At 50.0% G+C, this 16,706-nt stretch overlaps 2 protein-coding genes across 3 annotated transcripts in view; one reads left to right on the top strand and one right to left on the bottom strand.

Moving 5' to 3' along the window:
* Nucleotides 1–8,382, top strand: part of ANTKMT (adenine nucleotide translocase lysine methyltransferase) — a 22,325-nt gene extending 13,943 nt beyond the window's left edge. Inside the window, exons 7-8 of one of the 2 annotated variants that reach the window (XR_006415064.1) lie at nucleotides 309–453; nucleotides 5,553–8,382. The gene's annotated coding sequence lies outside the window, so the exon portion shown is untranslated. Of the gene's footprint in view, nucleotides 1–308 lie in introns of both variants that reach the window. The other variant, XR_006415063.1, reaches the window with a different exon arrangement.
* Nucleotides 1–16,706, bottom strand: part of CCDC78 (coiled-coil domain containing 78) — a 22,379-nt gene extending 5,673 nt beyond the window's left edge. The window contains exons 1-11 of the mRNA XM_044433600.1: nucleotides 16,629–16,706; nucleotides 15,046–15,177; nucleotides 14,708–14,794; nucleotides 13,261–13,440; nucleotides 11,244–11,411; nucleotides 9,497–9,547; nucleotides 7,730–7,818; nucleotides 5,493–5,571; nucleotides 4,175–4,300; nucleotides 2,311–2,525; nucleotides 724–898 (exon numbers count right to left, since the gene is read on the bottom strand). Coding sequence (XP_044289535.1) covers nucleotides 724–898; nucleotides 2,311–2,525; nucleotides 4,175–4,300; nucleotides 5,493–5,571; nucleotides 7,730–7,818; nucleotides 9,497–9,547; nucleotides 11,244–11,411; nucleotides 13,261–13,440; nucleotides 14,708–14,794; nucleotides 15,046–15,177; nucleotides 16,629–16,706 — 1,380 coding nt within the window. The remainder of the gene's footprint in view (nucleotides 1–723; nucleotides 899–2,310; nucleotides 2,526–4,174; nucleotides 4,301–5,492; nucleotides 5,572–7,729; nucleotides 7,819–9,496; nucleotides 9,548–11,243; nucleotides 11,412–13,260; nucleotides 13,441–14,707; nucleotides 14,795–15,045; nucleotides 15,178–16,628) is intronic.

Below are 16,706 nucleotides of genomic sequence, written 5' to 3'. Positions count from 1 at the left end.
GGCAGGAGACCCAACCAGGTGGCCCAGTCAGGTAAGCACTGCCAAACTGCTGGACAGAGGAACTGACCCAATTATACGTATTTTGCATGTGGTGATGTTTATGCACAGATGCAAATTTAGAAATGGCTGCTATAATTAGAGAAACAGTCCACCTTGCCATCGTGTGGAGGGTGCTGCCCAGATGACCTGCATATTTATTTAAAACATTTTGGCCCAGTCTTTACCCAAACGGGTCTCAAGACGACTCACAAATTGAGGAACCCAAGGTGGCTTAAGTAATCCCCTTCCTCTCCATTTTATCCTTACAGCAGGATAAGCTTTGGCTGAGATCCGGCTGAGAATCAGTGAGCGGCCCAAACTCACCCAGTGAGCGCCATGGCCAGGTGGGGACCAGAGCCCAGGTCTCCAGAGTCCAAGGCCGACTGTCAAACCGCTACGCCATACTGACTGTTGGTAGGTATCGTTAGACTGGGCTTAGCCCAGGTAGCCATTGAAACCCAGGATGGTCCTCTGCACAAAAGAAGGCACCAGGCCTAGGCTGGGGCTGCAGTCTACTTAACCGGAAGCTTGAGCTCTCCTCTCCTGTCCAGCACTGACTTTGCACGACCCGTGTTTGCGGGGGTTCATTGCATCCTCTTGGCCACTCCAACCTCACTCCACATCCTCTACCAGAAGGGCCCACCATGCAGGCCACGAAAAGGAAAGCGATCCAGCCGGGCTCACCTTCATCTGCAGCTCGTGAAGCTGCCCCTCCAGGCTGGCTTTGTCTTCTCGCAGGCGGTTCAGCTCCTGAGAGGTGCTTGTCAGCAGCTCGGTGTCTGTGATGCTGAAAATGTGCTCTGCCGGGCCCGGGTCCATGTCGCTACTGCCCAGTGACCGGATCTGTTCACGCTGCATCCTGTCAAGCGACGGGGGAGGTTACTGAGCAGCCCAAGTCTTGGTGGGGACGTGGGTTCACCAGTCAGCCCGTCCACAGCAGCCACTGCCACTGCCCATGGGGGCATTCAGCTCGGAAGCTTCCCCCAGCCTGGTGCCTTCCAAAGGTTTTGGGGTAACCCTTTTATTCTTGGCCACTGGCTGTTCTGGTTGGGGTGATGGAAGCTGTACTTAAACAATCTGTAAGGTGCCAGGATAGAGGAGGCAGATCTAGGGGGAGCTGTGCCAGTCCCAAACAGGCATAGCATTCCACAGTCCTGCACAAGGGGTGAGCAACGTTAAAATGTGCCTTGGGGGGCAGAACCGGAGAATCCCAGGTTCCATTTCTTTAAAAGACTGCTTCTAGCCTAGTCATTTGTGAAAACGACTAGGCATTCACAGATGGCCCAGCGAGCTTTCCAAAACCAGAGAGAAGCCCCAGGTGTTAGGCAAAAAGAGACCAGCCAGGATCAGCCGTGCAAATTGAAGGGAACATAAACAAATTTGCTTTATGTGTAAAATCTATATGTGCTTGTGTTCATAGTTTTTCTGGAGGCAGGATGTGGCCTTTTTTACTATGAAATACACACAGCCCTGGTTCACTGCCTTCTCTGACGTGGCTGTTCCCTTTTTTCAGTGTAATTGTGTTATTACAGCAAAAATAGGGCAGAACCTTGCCAGCTTAAACATCTGTAAAAATGCACATATAGAAAAAACGGCTTTCAACCCCAGTTATAGGCCTTTTGTCTGTCTAATTTTCATAGGGTTGGACCCTGAGATATTTATTATGGAACGGGGCCTAATATGAGCCACGTGAGCCTAATAAGATCTGCTGGGGTCCCCATTTCTTCGGGTCCTCAGCTCTCGCCTGGAGCTCTCATCACTTCCCTAGGGTACAGCAAGCTTTTGACCCCTGGTCAAGAGCTCATCAGTTTAGTGGCCTCTTCAACACATCTGGTGAAGTGGACTGTGGCCCATAAAAACGTAAGGCCTGATGGATCTGTTAGCTTTCAGAGTGCCAGCCGTTGTTGCATGGGCTATCCCCTCTTGAGATCCATGCGTGATGTAGCCCTTATAGCAGGGTGGCCAGCGAGCAGCTCTCTGGATGCTTTAGCTTGCAGCTCCATCAGCCCTGCTGGCGTGGCCACTGGTGAGGGACCATGGAAGGCCACAGGCGGCCAGCATGCAACCTCTTCTTGTGGGCTCTCCATTGGACATCAGGCTGGCCCATGTGGGGACAAGAGCACCAGACCAGAGAGGCCTGTGGTCCGATCCAGCAGGCCTCTGCATATCTTCTTTGCTTCCAGAACGGCTTGCACCTCCACCCAAACCCGCTAGAATATAACTGCTGGTGGTACGTGAATTGCCGCTTTCCCAGGCAGTCTCTTTCCCTACCTGTATGCGATCAGCAGGCCCTCGTGCTTCTTGACCAGCTTCTGCAGGCGTTTCTTGTAGCCCCGAGCAGCTCCGGCCAGCTGCTCCTCCCGAGACCTGTGGGAAGCCCGGATGTCCTTCAGCAGGCTGTCCACGAAGTGCTTCATGTGCGCAGGCTCCGGAGGTGCTTTGCAGGTCCCCTTGGTGTTGGCAGCTGTCTTGCTGTCGGTGTATTCCTGGGGACACAGCCGTGGTGCTTCACTCACTCGCCCCGTTTTTTCCTGGACTGCAGACGGGACACCCTAGCCTGCCACGGGGGATTCATCAACTAAAGGTTCCTGTGATCTTTAAGTACCAAAGCTGCCCACTGTGTCTCTGTCCATGGTCTATGCACATTATTTTCCAACTTCTGTTCAGGCCGTTTTTCCACACTCGGCATCTGATATCTTTGGAACACAGAAAGCTGCCTTGTACCCAGTCAAAAACCTCATGCACAGGGGCCACTCCCGGCCCATTTGGGATCTGAATTAGGCCATCCAGCGTTCCTCTTCCCCAGCTTTTCCTCCGACTACCTTTTATTTGGTAGTTTCTCAGCTTTTGGGCAGCTTTTCTGCAATGCTAAAAGTTTGCGGTTAGGGGTAGGGCATTTTCTGCAACACTGGAGGTTTTGAGGATGCAGCAGCAGGAGTCAGGTGGGAATGTTTTGTATAGCTTTGAAAGCTACTTTGAAAAGGTGAGGAAGATGCCTTCAGAGGAGGAGGGGGAAGAGGGGCCAGAAATTATGGACCCAGAATTAGCATCAGCTAAGGAAGGAGGAGCAGCATGAACTAAGGCACCAGTCAAAGAGGTTCACCGGCCAAGTGGCTTCCCCAGAAAAGGACCATCCCAATCGCAGGATGGGTTTAGCACAGCTCCCTGAGCAGGAAGGCTGTAAGCAGCCTCCTTTTCCCTGGTATGTAAGTTTTCTTTCCGTAGGCCACTTTGTCATGGCCCACTGACAATGCATCTTGAGTATTTTATGGCTTCTCTTCGTAACTTGACCTGCTGCAGAGCCGGAAAGAAGGCTAAATCTTTTGCATCTTTTTTGCATAAATAAAATTAGCTACTTTGAATCCTAGTCAGTTACAGCAAAGCTCTGACCCTTGAAATTTAAATAGTTTCTTACCTTTGTAGCACATGTATATATCAATATTAGCGCCATAACTTTAAGCTCCCAAGCCTTTCATGCCATGGGCCACGTTGGGTAGGCTTGAATTTAGAAGAAGGAGCTTGTATCCCAGACTAGCCAGTGTAAAATAAGAATGAATGCCGGAATTCTTACGAATTCTTTCCCTCTTAAAGAGATTAGTCAAAACAACCCTTCAAGGAGAATGACCTAGAAATAAACTTTCTAAGTGTTACGTGTGTTTGTGTAAATACAAAATTGGGGCTCTTTCTCTCTGACTGCACGTATTAAGGACCGTAAGCTGTCCTGAGATGCTATAAGGGACCACATACAAAAGTTTTAAATAAATAAAATAAATATTAAACTCCCGCAAAAGATCCGAGCAAAAGACTTTGAGGCAACCCAGAGTGCAAGCACCTCCTTTGAGATGTGCTGCCCCCCCACCACCAAGATTACCTGGCATAACAGTTTCATCCCAAGACTGAGTGGGCCAAAAGGCCGAGCATTTCACATGGCCACGCCAAAAGGCCGAGCATAATACCATTGGCACAGGGGCACTTTTTTAAAATTTAAAGCAAACTGCATAGATGGATACAAACTTATATAGATTTGTACAAATTCCGCCCTCTTTGGGCTGGGTTTGGGGTTATTTTTGCTGAAACTGCCTTTTGTTTGGTTAGGTGGGAGAACCAGTGGAAAAGATCACTTATCAATGCTCACCGCCAGGTCCGTAATGTACTGAATGAGCCGAGAGCGGTACTCCTCGTTTAACTCCTTCAGTTGTAGCTGCAGCCGGGAATTCTCAGCTTCCACTTCTTGGAGCTGGTTCTGAGAGGAAAGCAGTGCCTGTGGTCCAAGCAGACAAAAAGGGAACCGGGCAATTAGCAGGCTGTGTATCATGGCACGTCTGCCGTTCAAGCAAAGGGCTGCGCCCGGTGGTGTAGTGGAGCCGTGGCTTGCAGGGATGCCGGGTCCGCACTCTTAGTGGGGGCTTGGCTGAAGCCTGCCTCCCCTCTCGGGATTCTTCGTTCCCTCTGGGCTTATCTGCCCGCTTCACCGTGGCTGGAGGGAGACGACTTTTTACAGCAATGCACTGTTCCTTCTTGAGCCACACGGTTTTGGTGTGGCCGAGTTTTGCATGGGCAGTTAAGACCCATCAGCTTGGCTAAAGACCTGCTCTTGGTGGAGAGGAAGACCAAGACCGAATCAGCGGCCTTCCTTTTAGGACCCTCCGTGGCAGCAAGACTCTGGGGACGGTCTCTGGTATGAGAACAGCCAAGCTTCTAGTCCGGGACTTGGCTTTTTGTGGCAGCTTGGCAAATACCTCTGGGAAATGTGCCACCACCCTCCTGTCCTGTTGCTCCGGAGGGCCCAAATGGACGCCACACATGCCGCCCATGTTTCCGGCTTGGAGGCTGTGAGTACCACTGATCCTGCGGCAGAAGCAGACCCCCCCGCCTACCAGTGGCTCGGCCAGCAGCCCCAGCATTGGCAGACGGAAAAAGGCTGAGAAGCCCCCAAGAGACTAGGGTGTGCTGAGCAGTTGCGCCTCTGTGCATGCACAGAGATGCGTGTGCGTATGCATGCATGCGTGAAAGGAAAGAATGGGTTTCTCCCCTTTTGGGGTGGCGGGATGCCCACTGCCGGCATCCAGACCCTGCAGTACTGGCCATAAGGCAGTTCAGGCCAACAAACGGTCCCAAAGCTGTTATAAAAGGTGGCTAAAAACTCTTCTGCCAGACCATCCTTCCTTCTTTTCTGTCCTCTGATTGCTTTCTTCCATTAATCAGGATGCTAGTCCTCATAATAATGTCCTATGTACTGATTTGATCTGCTGCCGCTTCAATGTTTATCATCTCATCTGGTTTATTTCACAGGAAGCTGCTGCTTTCGGGGCCTTGAGCCTCCGAACAAATTCTGAATGAATCTGTTGCATTTACACTTCTGCCTCCCTTTGCCGGACGTCTCCCTTCCTCTTCTCTCCCGCAACCTCACTTTCCCCATTTTTTTAACCAAGGCTTCGCCGAGGTCTCCGTACCGCCGACTGTTCCGCCAGCTTGTGCTGCGTGGTCCGAATCGCCTTTTTGGCCTCTTGCAGCTCCTTCCCCATGGTCACCCTGGGAACACAAGGAAGACGGTGAGCGCGCTAACCCTGCAGGGGACCATCGGGCGGCCGGGGCCTGCAGGGGGCTCCGGAGTGGGGCAACCCGCGTCTGGCCACATCAGCCGATCGGAGCACGTAGATGAGCCCCGAGAAGCCGAGACTGCTTCCCCGGAAGCTGCCTGCTCCTGCTGAGTGCAAGGAAAGGACCAGCTCTGTCGCTGACCCAGGTGGGGTCGGCTGCCAGGAGGGGCTCACGGGTGGAGCACCTTCCGGGCCAAACGTGAGTAGGACAGACTGGGTGGATCCCCATTCAGCTACAGAACTTACTCAGCCCAATTCTTAGCTCCCCCCCCCCGCCCACCTCACTGGGTGGTTGTGGGGAAGGACTAGAGTGACTGTCCTATCAATTCGCACACCAGAGAAGGACAAGGCAAAGGGATGTGTGTATGCTGAGATGAATTAGTTACTGGCTGCAGGTGAGGCACAGCGACTCAGCAGGTTTCTAGTCCTTAAATTGTCTGGCGAAAACTTTGAAGTCAGAAGGGTGCTCTGTAGGAATTTTGCTCTTTAGGATTTGGGGCTTCATGTCTCTTTGTCCTGTCCTCAAGGCTGACTGTCAAGACCCGCGGCAGCTTCAGGGCTCCCTCTGCTGGCCAAGGGCCGGCGGAGCAGCTCTGGAGGCTGCAGGATTCTGACCCCAGCCCACTGCAGCTGCCAGGGCGCTCAGGAGTCCCGCCTGGGGAGCCCTGGGGAAGAGCCATACAAGAGCCAGCTCTTCCCTCAGGAGCTGCCTCGGCAAGAAAGGCCTCCCGTTGTTGGCGAAGCCCTCCCTGGTCTGCCAGACCCGGAACTCCGCTCCTGCGTCCTGCCTGTGTGCCTCGGTCCTGCTTCCAGCCTCCACCTCTGCCCTCCCCGACTGGCCTGCCTTCCCCAGTTCCCCGACCCTTGGCTCGCTCCGGACTACGCTACCCATAGCGTAGCCTTGCCTAGTATGTCGACCTCCGGCTTGGCCTTGGACTGTGTTCTGGACTTGCTCTTGCCACGCTCTGCCTGCCCGGGTCCCGGTGTCTTTACCCTGCTAGTCAGCTGTCCTCGCCCCAGATGCTGACAGATGCTGAGTAAGGGAAGGAATCTGTTGATGGGCATGAGCCACTCCAGGAACAGCTCATGGGTGGTCTTGTGAATGCTGTTGCTTTGGGTGGTCTTGTGAATCTCAGAATGCGAGACACAAGAATCCATGCAGTTCATCTGCATGCGTGTACAGCACGGTGCAATGTCTGGCTTCTCGTGACACAGAAGGCCTTCTAAGAAAGTCTGTTTTCATTTTTTGGAAACCCACAAATTCCAAGACTTCACAGCTGAGATGGAAAATGTAGAAATACAGTGGCAATGCCAAACCCCAGGGAAATGTGGGCAAGCATGCTTTGCCCTGTTTCTCTCTAGCAGCCATTTAGAAAGGGCTACACACATTTTCTGTACTGTGGATTGCAATTACAATCCTTGTTCCTTCTTGCATCTAGCAAGCATGTCAAGTCGTCTTTGCTAAGCCTGCAGCTGGATGCGGGAGCCCATGTGGAAGTGGAGCAGGGGTTTGAGCCAGTGTCTCTGTAAGCCCTTCCAGCTGTTCTGTTCTGTTCTATAACCCTGGGAATGCTTTACATCGGAGGTTCCAGTGTCAGTGAGGTGATGTAGCCACCCTGGGTCTGAATGTTAAAGGAGCTGTCCATGGTGAAGAGCCATCCCCAGGTTCAGAACCATGACCAGCCCCTGGAAAATTCAGGCTACTGTGCTTAGTGGATACTCATTCCCACTGACACCAGAACCACCCACCTCACCTGCGTGGGCACTGTAGTTCTGTGGATGAGAATTTGTAGCATCCTCACAGTGCTATTGACTCCTGAGATGATTCTGGCACAGCTGTTACCCTTTGGGTGCCAAAGTACCAGCAAAACCTCCACAGCCTTCCCCAACCTGGGCCGTCAAGAAGCACTGGACTGCAGCACCCAGAATTCCCAGCCGATGTGGCCAGGCCCAGTAGCCCGTGCCATTTTATGTTTTTAGTTATTAGAGTTCTCTCCTACTTTCCCCCTACAATGAACTCAAAGCGGCATACATAATTCTCCTGCTCTCAATCTTATTCCCACAATTCCTTTCATTACCCAGGGTCTTACATTCTCTCCTCTAGTTTCCGTTGCTGGGAGCTGTACATGTCTTTCATCTTTTCGATCTCCATGGTGATGTGATCTTGGTTTCCAAATAGCTGGTAGGGAGGGGAAAAAAACCCAGAAGTTGTTGTCAGCTTGTATGGATATAGCAAGCTGCTTTCATGGAGTCAGATGAGCCCGTGTGGCACAGTTCTTCAAGTGTCCAGCTGGGACTCCGGAGATCCGGATTCTAGGGCTCCACTTGAGCCTGAAACGCGATGGGTGACTTTGGACCAAACACTGACTCAGCCTAGCCTACCTCACTGGGTGGTTGTGTAGATAGCATGGGAAGGAAATTGAGGGTTATGCTGAAGTTGGTTCCTTGCAGGAAAAAAGTGATGTATAAATGTAATGGAAAAATAAATGACGGTCCATCTCACAGGGTGGGCTAACTGAGGCTATGCAGATGTTTTGGACAACCACTTCCACCAGTCCCAGCCAGCATGTCCATTGGTCATGGATGATGGGAGTTGTCATCCTCAGCAACTGGAAGCCCTTATTCCTGGTCTACATGGATTGGCAGTGTCTCCCGAGGATTTTATTCATCTATTTTATTTATAACGTTTCTATGCCACCCAATTGGGCCACAGCACCTCTGGGTGGCTCACAATTACAAGATAAAAACACAAAAACCAATAACGCATTAAAATGAAATAACAATAAAATGCAAGCAAAAATATAATATCTTATGGCATTAGTTATTAAAATATTTTTTTAAAAGGAAGGTCTTCACCCGGCGCTGAAAAGAAAGGAAGGCGCCAGGCGAATCTCCTTGGGGAGAGCGTTCCAAATATGGGGAGCAGCTGCAGAAAAGGCCCTGCTCCTGGCGGCCATCCCGCTCCCCTCCTTCAGGGAGGGCTCACACAGGAGGGCCCCCTGCGTGGATCTCGAAGGCTGGGTGGCACATACGGGTTCAGGCACTCCCTAAGATTTTAGCCAGGACCTTCCACAGGCCTACTAAGGAATGCTAGCAAATGGAGCTGAAGCTTAGCTTTTGAGAGCGAAGCACCCAGAGTTGTGGCCCGAGATGGATGGAAACTCAGACCAATGCTCTGAACCTCAGGTTCTTTCTTTCCTGGACCTGGAGAGGAGAGCATCGCTGATGTGAGACTCTGGAGGGCCTTTGGGCAAGACCCCCTCAGGGGTCCCTTCCCCAGCCTTCTCACCAGCCCTGTCCCCAGCTGCTCTCGCCCCTCACCCTCTTCCTCAATATGGCGCCCACCTGCTTGCTAGACAGGCAGAGAGCCAAAGAGCAGGCAGGCAGCAGCAACCCCTCCCTTCCTTGCCACCAGAACCGTTGTCTGGACCAGAGCAGGAGGCAATTCTGCAAGGAGGTCGCAGTGGGGAAGAGGAGCAGCAGAACCAGGGGGCTCTTGTCCGCTGCCCCCTCTGGAGTGAGAGAGCTCCGCAGTGGCCAGATCATGCCTAGCTTTGATGCCAAGCCTGATGGGAGAGTTTTGTGAGCCTGGGGAGATTCTTAGCAAAACCAGACTGAAAAGAAACGAGATACTTTGGGTGCTATTAAAAGCAGCACAACTGATCTGCTGCATGGCAAACAACCCACTGAGAAATTTCCCGCAAAAGCAGAACTGGGAAGTACGCAAGACCACTGCTTTAAGAGGGGCTTGTGCAGGAGAACTTCCCCACATTCATGAACGGGGAGGGGAAGCCATTTCTAAATCCCCCCATGCTTTTAAGAACTAAGAAATGTCTTAGTTCAGCCCCTCCACTCACAGTTCTCTCCAGCTTTCGCCGTTCGTGTTCTGATGCTATCACATCTTCTGGCTATGGACAAGAAGACACAGAAGACAGTATCCCTTAGATGAGAGGGCCACAGGATTTCCACCCCTGTATTAAGGAATCCTTTTCTATGTAATCCATTTTATTTATAAAATTTCAACAAAACAAAGTAACAAAGGAAAAGAAATAATTTGAATTTAATCAGATTTACTACACTGTTATGAAATCTATGTGTGTATACATATATTTATCCATATATATATATATATATATATATATATATATATATATATATGAAACTGTGTACATAGAGATAGACATATACCAATGTGTGTAAATATATGTATACATATTGAAAATATATAAGAATAATATGCTATTATTGTAAGAAGAGCTACATAAGTGAAATAGAATTTTGAAAATAGTGTTACAGATTAACTCAGGCACTGATGCTTCACTGTTATAGAAAATTGATTTGAGATGAATAGAACTTGTGTACACGATTTGAGTTTGAAATGCTTTAAAATGGAAGCAGAAGAAATTTAATTATTGAAGACTGGAATAATAAGACAGTTGATTATGCAGTAATGGTAAGACTAACTATGTAGAAAGACAACCTGCCAACGAAAATGGAAAGTGAAAATTGTATTATACATGACCTCTTTTTAATGGGGATAATAACAATGGAAAATATAGGTAAACATGGATTAGATGTTTTGAGAAAACTATGAAATTAGAAGAATCTACAGTTAAATTTAATTAAGTGCAAAAAATATGATCGTGTAGAAAGGATAGTAATTGTTGACTTACAGTGATTTTCCCTAAATATTTTATAAATAGTTATAATATCTATATCTATATATAAATAAATATAAAATACATTTTATATTTAGGGAAAAATTGTTTAGGAACCATTGGTGGGATTTTTTGTAACCTTTATGTATATTATTTTTTTCTTTTTCTTTTTTCTCTTCTTTTTAAAATTTTACTGTTATTAAAATACAATTATTTTTTTAAAAAAATTATGCATAACCTTCAGCAAAAGCAAGCCAAGTATCCACATCAGTATTCATTTACAATTTTTGCCTTGCTAATAATCATTCGCCAGATCCCGGACTGCGATCAGGCTTTGTGCAAAGGCAAAGCCATAGTGAAGGCCCCGTTTAGCCAGCCATCTCGCTCTGGTGCTGCAGAGTATTCCGGACTCCTAGAAAGATCATTTGCTGTAAACAATGGGGCTAGAGCAGGGGTCTCCAACTCGCGGCCCGCGGGCCAATTGCCCGGACGGGGGGGCACGGGGGAGCGGCCCTGCTGCCTTCAAAGCGCCGGCAGCGCCCGGGCCGACCACGGGATGAGCGGCCCACCACCACCGTGGTGGTGGAATACTTGATGCGGCCCAGCCTCGCCCAGACTCTACTTCCAGCGGCCCCCAGGTCAGCTGAGTTTGAGACCCCTGGGCTAGATTATTCATTTATTAAAAGCTTTTCTAGGCCATCCACTACAAGCGTCTCGGGGCAGCTTACAAGAAAAACAGAAAAAAGCCCCAAAATATAAAACAAAATGAAGCACTGCATCCAACCAGAATAAAACCAATTAAACATTAAAATGCTGGGGAAATAAAAAGGGTTAGGGTCACACGAGTGTATGCAATAAAGGAAAGGGAAAGCAGCGAATTCTGACTCGGGGTGCAGTGGCGCAGTGCTGGCCGGTCCCGGCGAGGCCCAGAGATGCGTGCGCATACCTTCACTTTGCGGGCAGAAAGGCGATGGACCAAGGCGCGCACCCGCTCCAGCTCAGCCAGGGGCTCGTCGGCTCCGGACGGGGGGCCGTCGTCTCTGGCACGGGGGAGAGAACTCACAGCCTTGGCCAGGTTGAGCAGCTCTAGGCTCAGCTCTTCATTCTTAGCAACCTGCAGAGCAGAGCAGGGAGGGGGATCAAGAAAAGGAGGGGTCTTTCCACCCTGCACCCCTGCTTGAGACTGGATACAGGAGGTCAGAATCCCAACAGAAATCGAGAAACCTGTTTGGTTTACTCTGGGTCGCATGATCTATACCAGCCTTCCCCAGCCTGGACCCTCAGAGGTATTGGACTAGAATTCTTGGAAAAGCTGGTCATTCTAGCCCAGCACGTCTGGAGGGGCCCAGACTGGGAAAGGCGGATAGACACTAACTGGCCGCGGTGAACCCGGGGCACATGCAGGGGTCTTTCCCAGCCCTTGCTGGACAGATACAAGCAAATTCCGCTCCACAAAATACCAGTTGCTGGAAAACTGCAGCAGCACAGCATTTTGTACACTCTTCTGCTTGTTGGCAACCCAGAGACGTTGGGTTGGTCACTGTGTGAACAGAATGCAGGCATCAATGCTCCAGCAAAACACCGCCTCTTTTTTTCCTAATATTTTTATTCAAATCAGTGTAACATCTCAACCCGGTATTCCTACAGAGACACTTCAAGAAAATAGCTTTTCCATACATGTGTTTGTGTCTCTGTTTTGTTTATATGTACATAGTTTTTCTAAGATGTTTTAAAAGAGTGTAAGCTTTGTAAATCCCCTGGAGAGCTGCAGCTATTGGGCAGAATGGAAGCATAATGCGTGAGGGAATAAAGAGGGAGGAGCTCATTCTAACTCGGGCAAGGTGGGGAAAGGATGGCTGAGCCCACATGGCCGCCACTGCTGTAGGTCGCTGGGAATCGCCCTGGTCATCCAAGCCAGGTTCTTCTGAATCTGTGCGACACCAAACCTGGAGGAGGAAGAGAGGAGACATGAAAGAGCCCAGGATTGGGCATCCAGTGAGAAGCAGGGCATGGGGTGGAATAAGGTGTCATGCCAGGTAATCCTCTTCAAGAGAAGTTCTTCAAGACAAGGATCCGCTTGCAGGCAGGGCTGACGTATCATGCCTGGCCTGAGCAAGAGGGGTGTGACCATTTCCCAATCCTTTGGTTTCAGTCCTCTGACCCGCCACATTTGCTCGATAGGAGGCTAAACTCCTTGGCTCTTTTTCAGCAGCTTTGTGAAGCTCAGTCCCCTGTGTAGCCTGAAGCAAGATGGGTTCACTTCTAGCTTCTCTCAGAAGAAAAGCAAATTGATTGGAACTAGCCGTCTGCGAAGCGTCCCTAGCAAGAGACAGGGTGGCCTCCAGGAATCATCAACCAATACTAAATATGCACCACATGGACAAATGCAGCAGCATCCAACCTGCTGGCATAATTCCACATTCCTGGTGGCTTCCCACTCAGACAGAAAGCAACACACCTGCACGTCCAGCCTATAACGCTTCTCCAGAGCATACCCAGCCTAAATCACCACCTCTATTCAGAATAAAACATCGGAAGCGAATACACCGGTTAATGATGATCAATATAAATATAATTATGAAAAGTCATTCATGTACTGACATGAAAAAGTGATAAACAGCTCTGTTAACTGTCACTAAGAATTATGAAGGGTCATAAGTCAATGAAGCAATAGACAAAAACCTATTTAAATCGTCATAAAGGCATCTTACATTGGATGGGCAGCCCTTGGCCCAGGGGGGTGTACAGCCTGGACTCAAGGGCACTTCCCATCCTCTTTTCAATTACAAAATTAGGTGGTGGCAGCAAGTACTCCAAAATTCCAGCTTTGTTCATAAAATTCAGGGTACCCATCTAGCTCCTGAGCTTGGCTAGAAGTCAAAAACTATCCATGACTTTCTTTTGGGCCTGGCTGCCCAGCTTCTGGGGCAAATGAAGGGGTATCAAACATTAGCAGCCCATACTTCTTGTTCGTGCTCCTTGGCCAGTGCAAGATAATTGCTCTTCAAAATGAGGTATTCATCTGCTAACTCCTTGCGGTTGGCCTCGAGGGCACGGAGGCGCTCCTGCAAGGCATCCCTTTCTCCAGTGATCTTCTCATCATGAAGCCCAACCTCCAGAATACGGTTTTCCAGGGCAAGATTCTGAGAAAGCCAAAAATCAGAGAGAGGAATGTATTGAGCAAGAGGTATAGTAGTGTGGGGAGGGTGTAAGACACTATTTTTAAATCATGTGGTCTAGCTGCTTAAATTTCATTTACTTATGCTATTTTACAGCTTAGATGCCATGCATAGGGGATGGCATATAAAAGCTTTAATTAAAATCAATCAAGCAATCAAGCAATCTCTACAAAACCAGAAACCACTGAAAACATAACAAAGGCAATAAAAACACCGTGTTGCCATCTGTGATGAGCCTGGAAAACACTATATAAACAAATATATCTTTGGGAGGTGTTTCAGGCTCACTGTGATTTCTGCCTCTCAACCAGCCTGTGGGAAGGGGGTCCAGGGGGTGGGTATCCCCCCCCAAAAGCCCTTCTTACATGTTGCTGCCCAGTGACAAGCTTTTTGGTCACAAAAAGACCAGTGGAGCTGAGCTTTGGTGTGATTCTATTTAAAAATAAACGAAATAGCCACCAGAATGGGTTGTGTGGTCTTTAAACTCCGTGTGGAGAATTCCTGCCCACACACCCTTGGTTTCTTCACAGCTAGGGCTGGCTTTGCCCCACTGCCCGGTTTTGTCCAGGTCTTCTTCTCCCTGCTTTCGCCTGCCTGGCCACCAGAAGGCGGCTTGACCAGAGGCCACGAAACCTTCCGCCTCGGGCAGAGGCAGCCCACTGGATGCAGTCCTATCAAGCTGCCTCCTTATCCCTGATTCCATAAAGCAGATGTGGGCAACTTCCAGGGCTCCGCAGATCAGCCCCCCACTCTGGACCCCCCGAGAGCCGCACAGAATTGCTGCCGCTACCACAGCACCAAATCTGCCACCTCCGGGGAGTGTGATGTCACTCTGGCGCCAGGTGTGGGCTCCCTGCATGTCTCGATGCCTCGTTTTTGTCTCTGTTTTTCCCCACAACAAAACTTTGACAGCAATGTTGGGGGCACAGCCAGTGGAGCTGGTGGCTCCAGCATCCGTGGGGGTGTCCAGCCATGCCTGGCTTCAGTCTGAACTTTAAAGGAGTTGTCCATGGTGCTGAACTGCCGTTCCCAAAATAGGCTTGGCACCAGGAGTGGTACCAGAAAAGTTCCAGCTGCAGCCTGGAGTGGATATACTGCTGATAAACAAAAGGGGCCAATCCCAGCCAGTGTGAGGGGTTGCCAGGGATTATGGGAGTTGTAGTCCAAAACTGTGGTTGCTCACCTTGGTATAAGCATACCAGCAACATAGAATCCCCAAAAGTGGACTTACCAGATTCTTCAGTTCAAAGGTTTCTGCTTCATGCTGTTCTCTCATTTTATTGCTTTCAATCTGGAAATCAACGAAGTCCTTGGAAATCTACAAGGAAGCAGCATTTAAGTTTGCCTTGTACTCCTGGACACAGGAAGCCAGCGGAAAGCAATCTCGCATGAAACCAGGACACACAACTTGGGCCTGGTATACTTGCTGCCTTGTTGTGTATCTCCAGAAAGCGGCTCTGTGCGCTTCCCATGAGTCGCTTATTTGCAGAGAAGGCCTGGCCCGCCGTGCAGCGCTGTCGCAGGAGTCCCTGAGCTGTTGCACGAGAAGGGCCTCCCTCCGTCCCTTACCTTGAGCTTCTCCTCCTCGCTGTGAATCAGTCTGGATGACAAGTCAGCCTTCGAGCCAGCCAGCTGCCCCAGCTTCTCCTGCAGTTCCCCAAGGTTCCCATACAGCCTCTCGTTCCTGTCTTGGAGCTGAACCTGCCCGGAGGAAAACAGCCTCAGCACACGGGATGCTAGCAGAGGATAGCCGTGGTGCCTTAGGCAGCTCTCAAAAAGGGGATGAGAGGAGGCACCGTGCAGCACCGCACCTGCCCAGACTAATTTAGAGGCTTAGCTGTAATCGAGAGACACTTGCTATAAAGAAAATAGCAAAATGTAAAACTGGGAGGCATCCTCAATTTAAAAGGTTGTTGAGCCCAAGCCCCATTTGAAGAGAGAGATCCATAAGAAACTATGAAAGACCTTCAAGTTGCTAGTCCACAGTTTTAGTAGCTGGACAGCAACTGCAGCTGCAGGCACCCAGGGAGCCAGTGACTGTATTTCCTACCAGGGTGAGATGTACTATATTTCTATTTCAGTAAAGGCTCTTATTTCTAGGTTTGCATCTATGCATATAACATCAGCTTATTTATTTATTGTTAATCATGGCCCCTTCTTCAGGAACTGGGCCACCCAAATTGCAGGGCAGCGTAGCAACTTCCCAAGGAAAAAAAGTAGGACATACACCTGTAATTCATGTGGATCAATGCCAGTCTGGAAAAAAGGGGGGAATGCCGTTTATGGAGGTTGCAGCTTGGAAGGGACCAATTCCTGTCCCAAGGAAATTCCAGCCTTGAATTTGATATGTGAGAAACTGCACAGGGATGGGGGGGGGGGTTTGGGGGGAAAGGGGGGGTGGCACTTCCACGTGGGACGTGTGCTCCTCGTTTCCACAGCAGGGGATGGGCATGAGGAAGCGTTGCCCAGAATGCCACGAAAGGGAGGAGCCGATGCTCGGGAAAAGGCAGATAGAAAGGTGGGCAGCGGCCATCCCTTAAATACACCGACTTGGGGGAATGCTGCTTTTCTTTATAACCCGAGTCCTTTTGGTGGTCTCGCTGTTCTTAGCTACAGCAGAAGGCAGCAACCTGTGGCACTCCAATGTGTTGGCCTTCGATTCTCGGCAGTCCTCGCCATCGTCTAGGGCTGATGGGAATTGTAGGCCAAATCGCCTGCTGGGCCTCCCATAACAAGGGTGTTTCTTTTTTTGCCCCAGCGCTCAATCCAGGAGTGGGGAGAGACCATACGAGAGGACTTTTGGGCAAGATCCCCCACAGCCCCTTCCCACAGAGTTTCTTCCTTCTCGTCCCTGGGGTCCCTGGCTGCTCGTGCTCTTCCCTCTGGCGCCCACCCCTTGCTGGCTTGACCCAAAGAGACCTGGGCACAAGTTACCAGCAGCACTTCCGGCTCTTCCTTCTCAAGCCTGTTGTGTTTTGTGCCACCCATGGCAAGAGGTAGGGGACCAGCTGGTTGCTGGGGTGGAGATGAGGGGCATCTCCATGGGGCAGTGGGCAGGGGCCCCTGCTGGGCTGTGGCCCCTCAGTGGGGTCCCAAACATGCTAGGGAAATGTCTCGGCATCTGGAGGCATGTTGAACAGCTTGGCACTTACATTTTCATTGGTGAGGTGCTGAACCTGCTCTCGCAACGCCGACAGGTGGCTGCTCTCAGGGCCACCTCTGAAGTCCAT

The sequence above is a fragment of the Varanus komodoensis genome, unplaced genomic scaffold (assembly GCF_004798865.1).
Source record: "Varanus komodoensis strain SLA01 unplaced genomic scaffold, ASM479886v1 scaffold26, whole genome shotgun sequence".
Lineage (NCBI taxonomy): Eukaryota > Metazoa > Chordata > Lepidosauria > Squamata > Varanidae > Varanus > Varanus komodoensis.
Note: the sequence above shows the minus strand (reverse complement) of the source record. Positions and strands in the feature narration are given on the sequence as shown.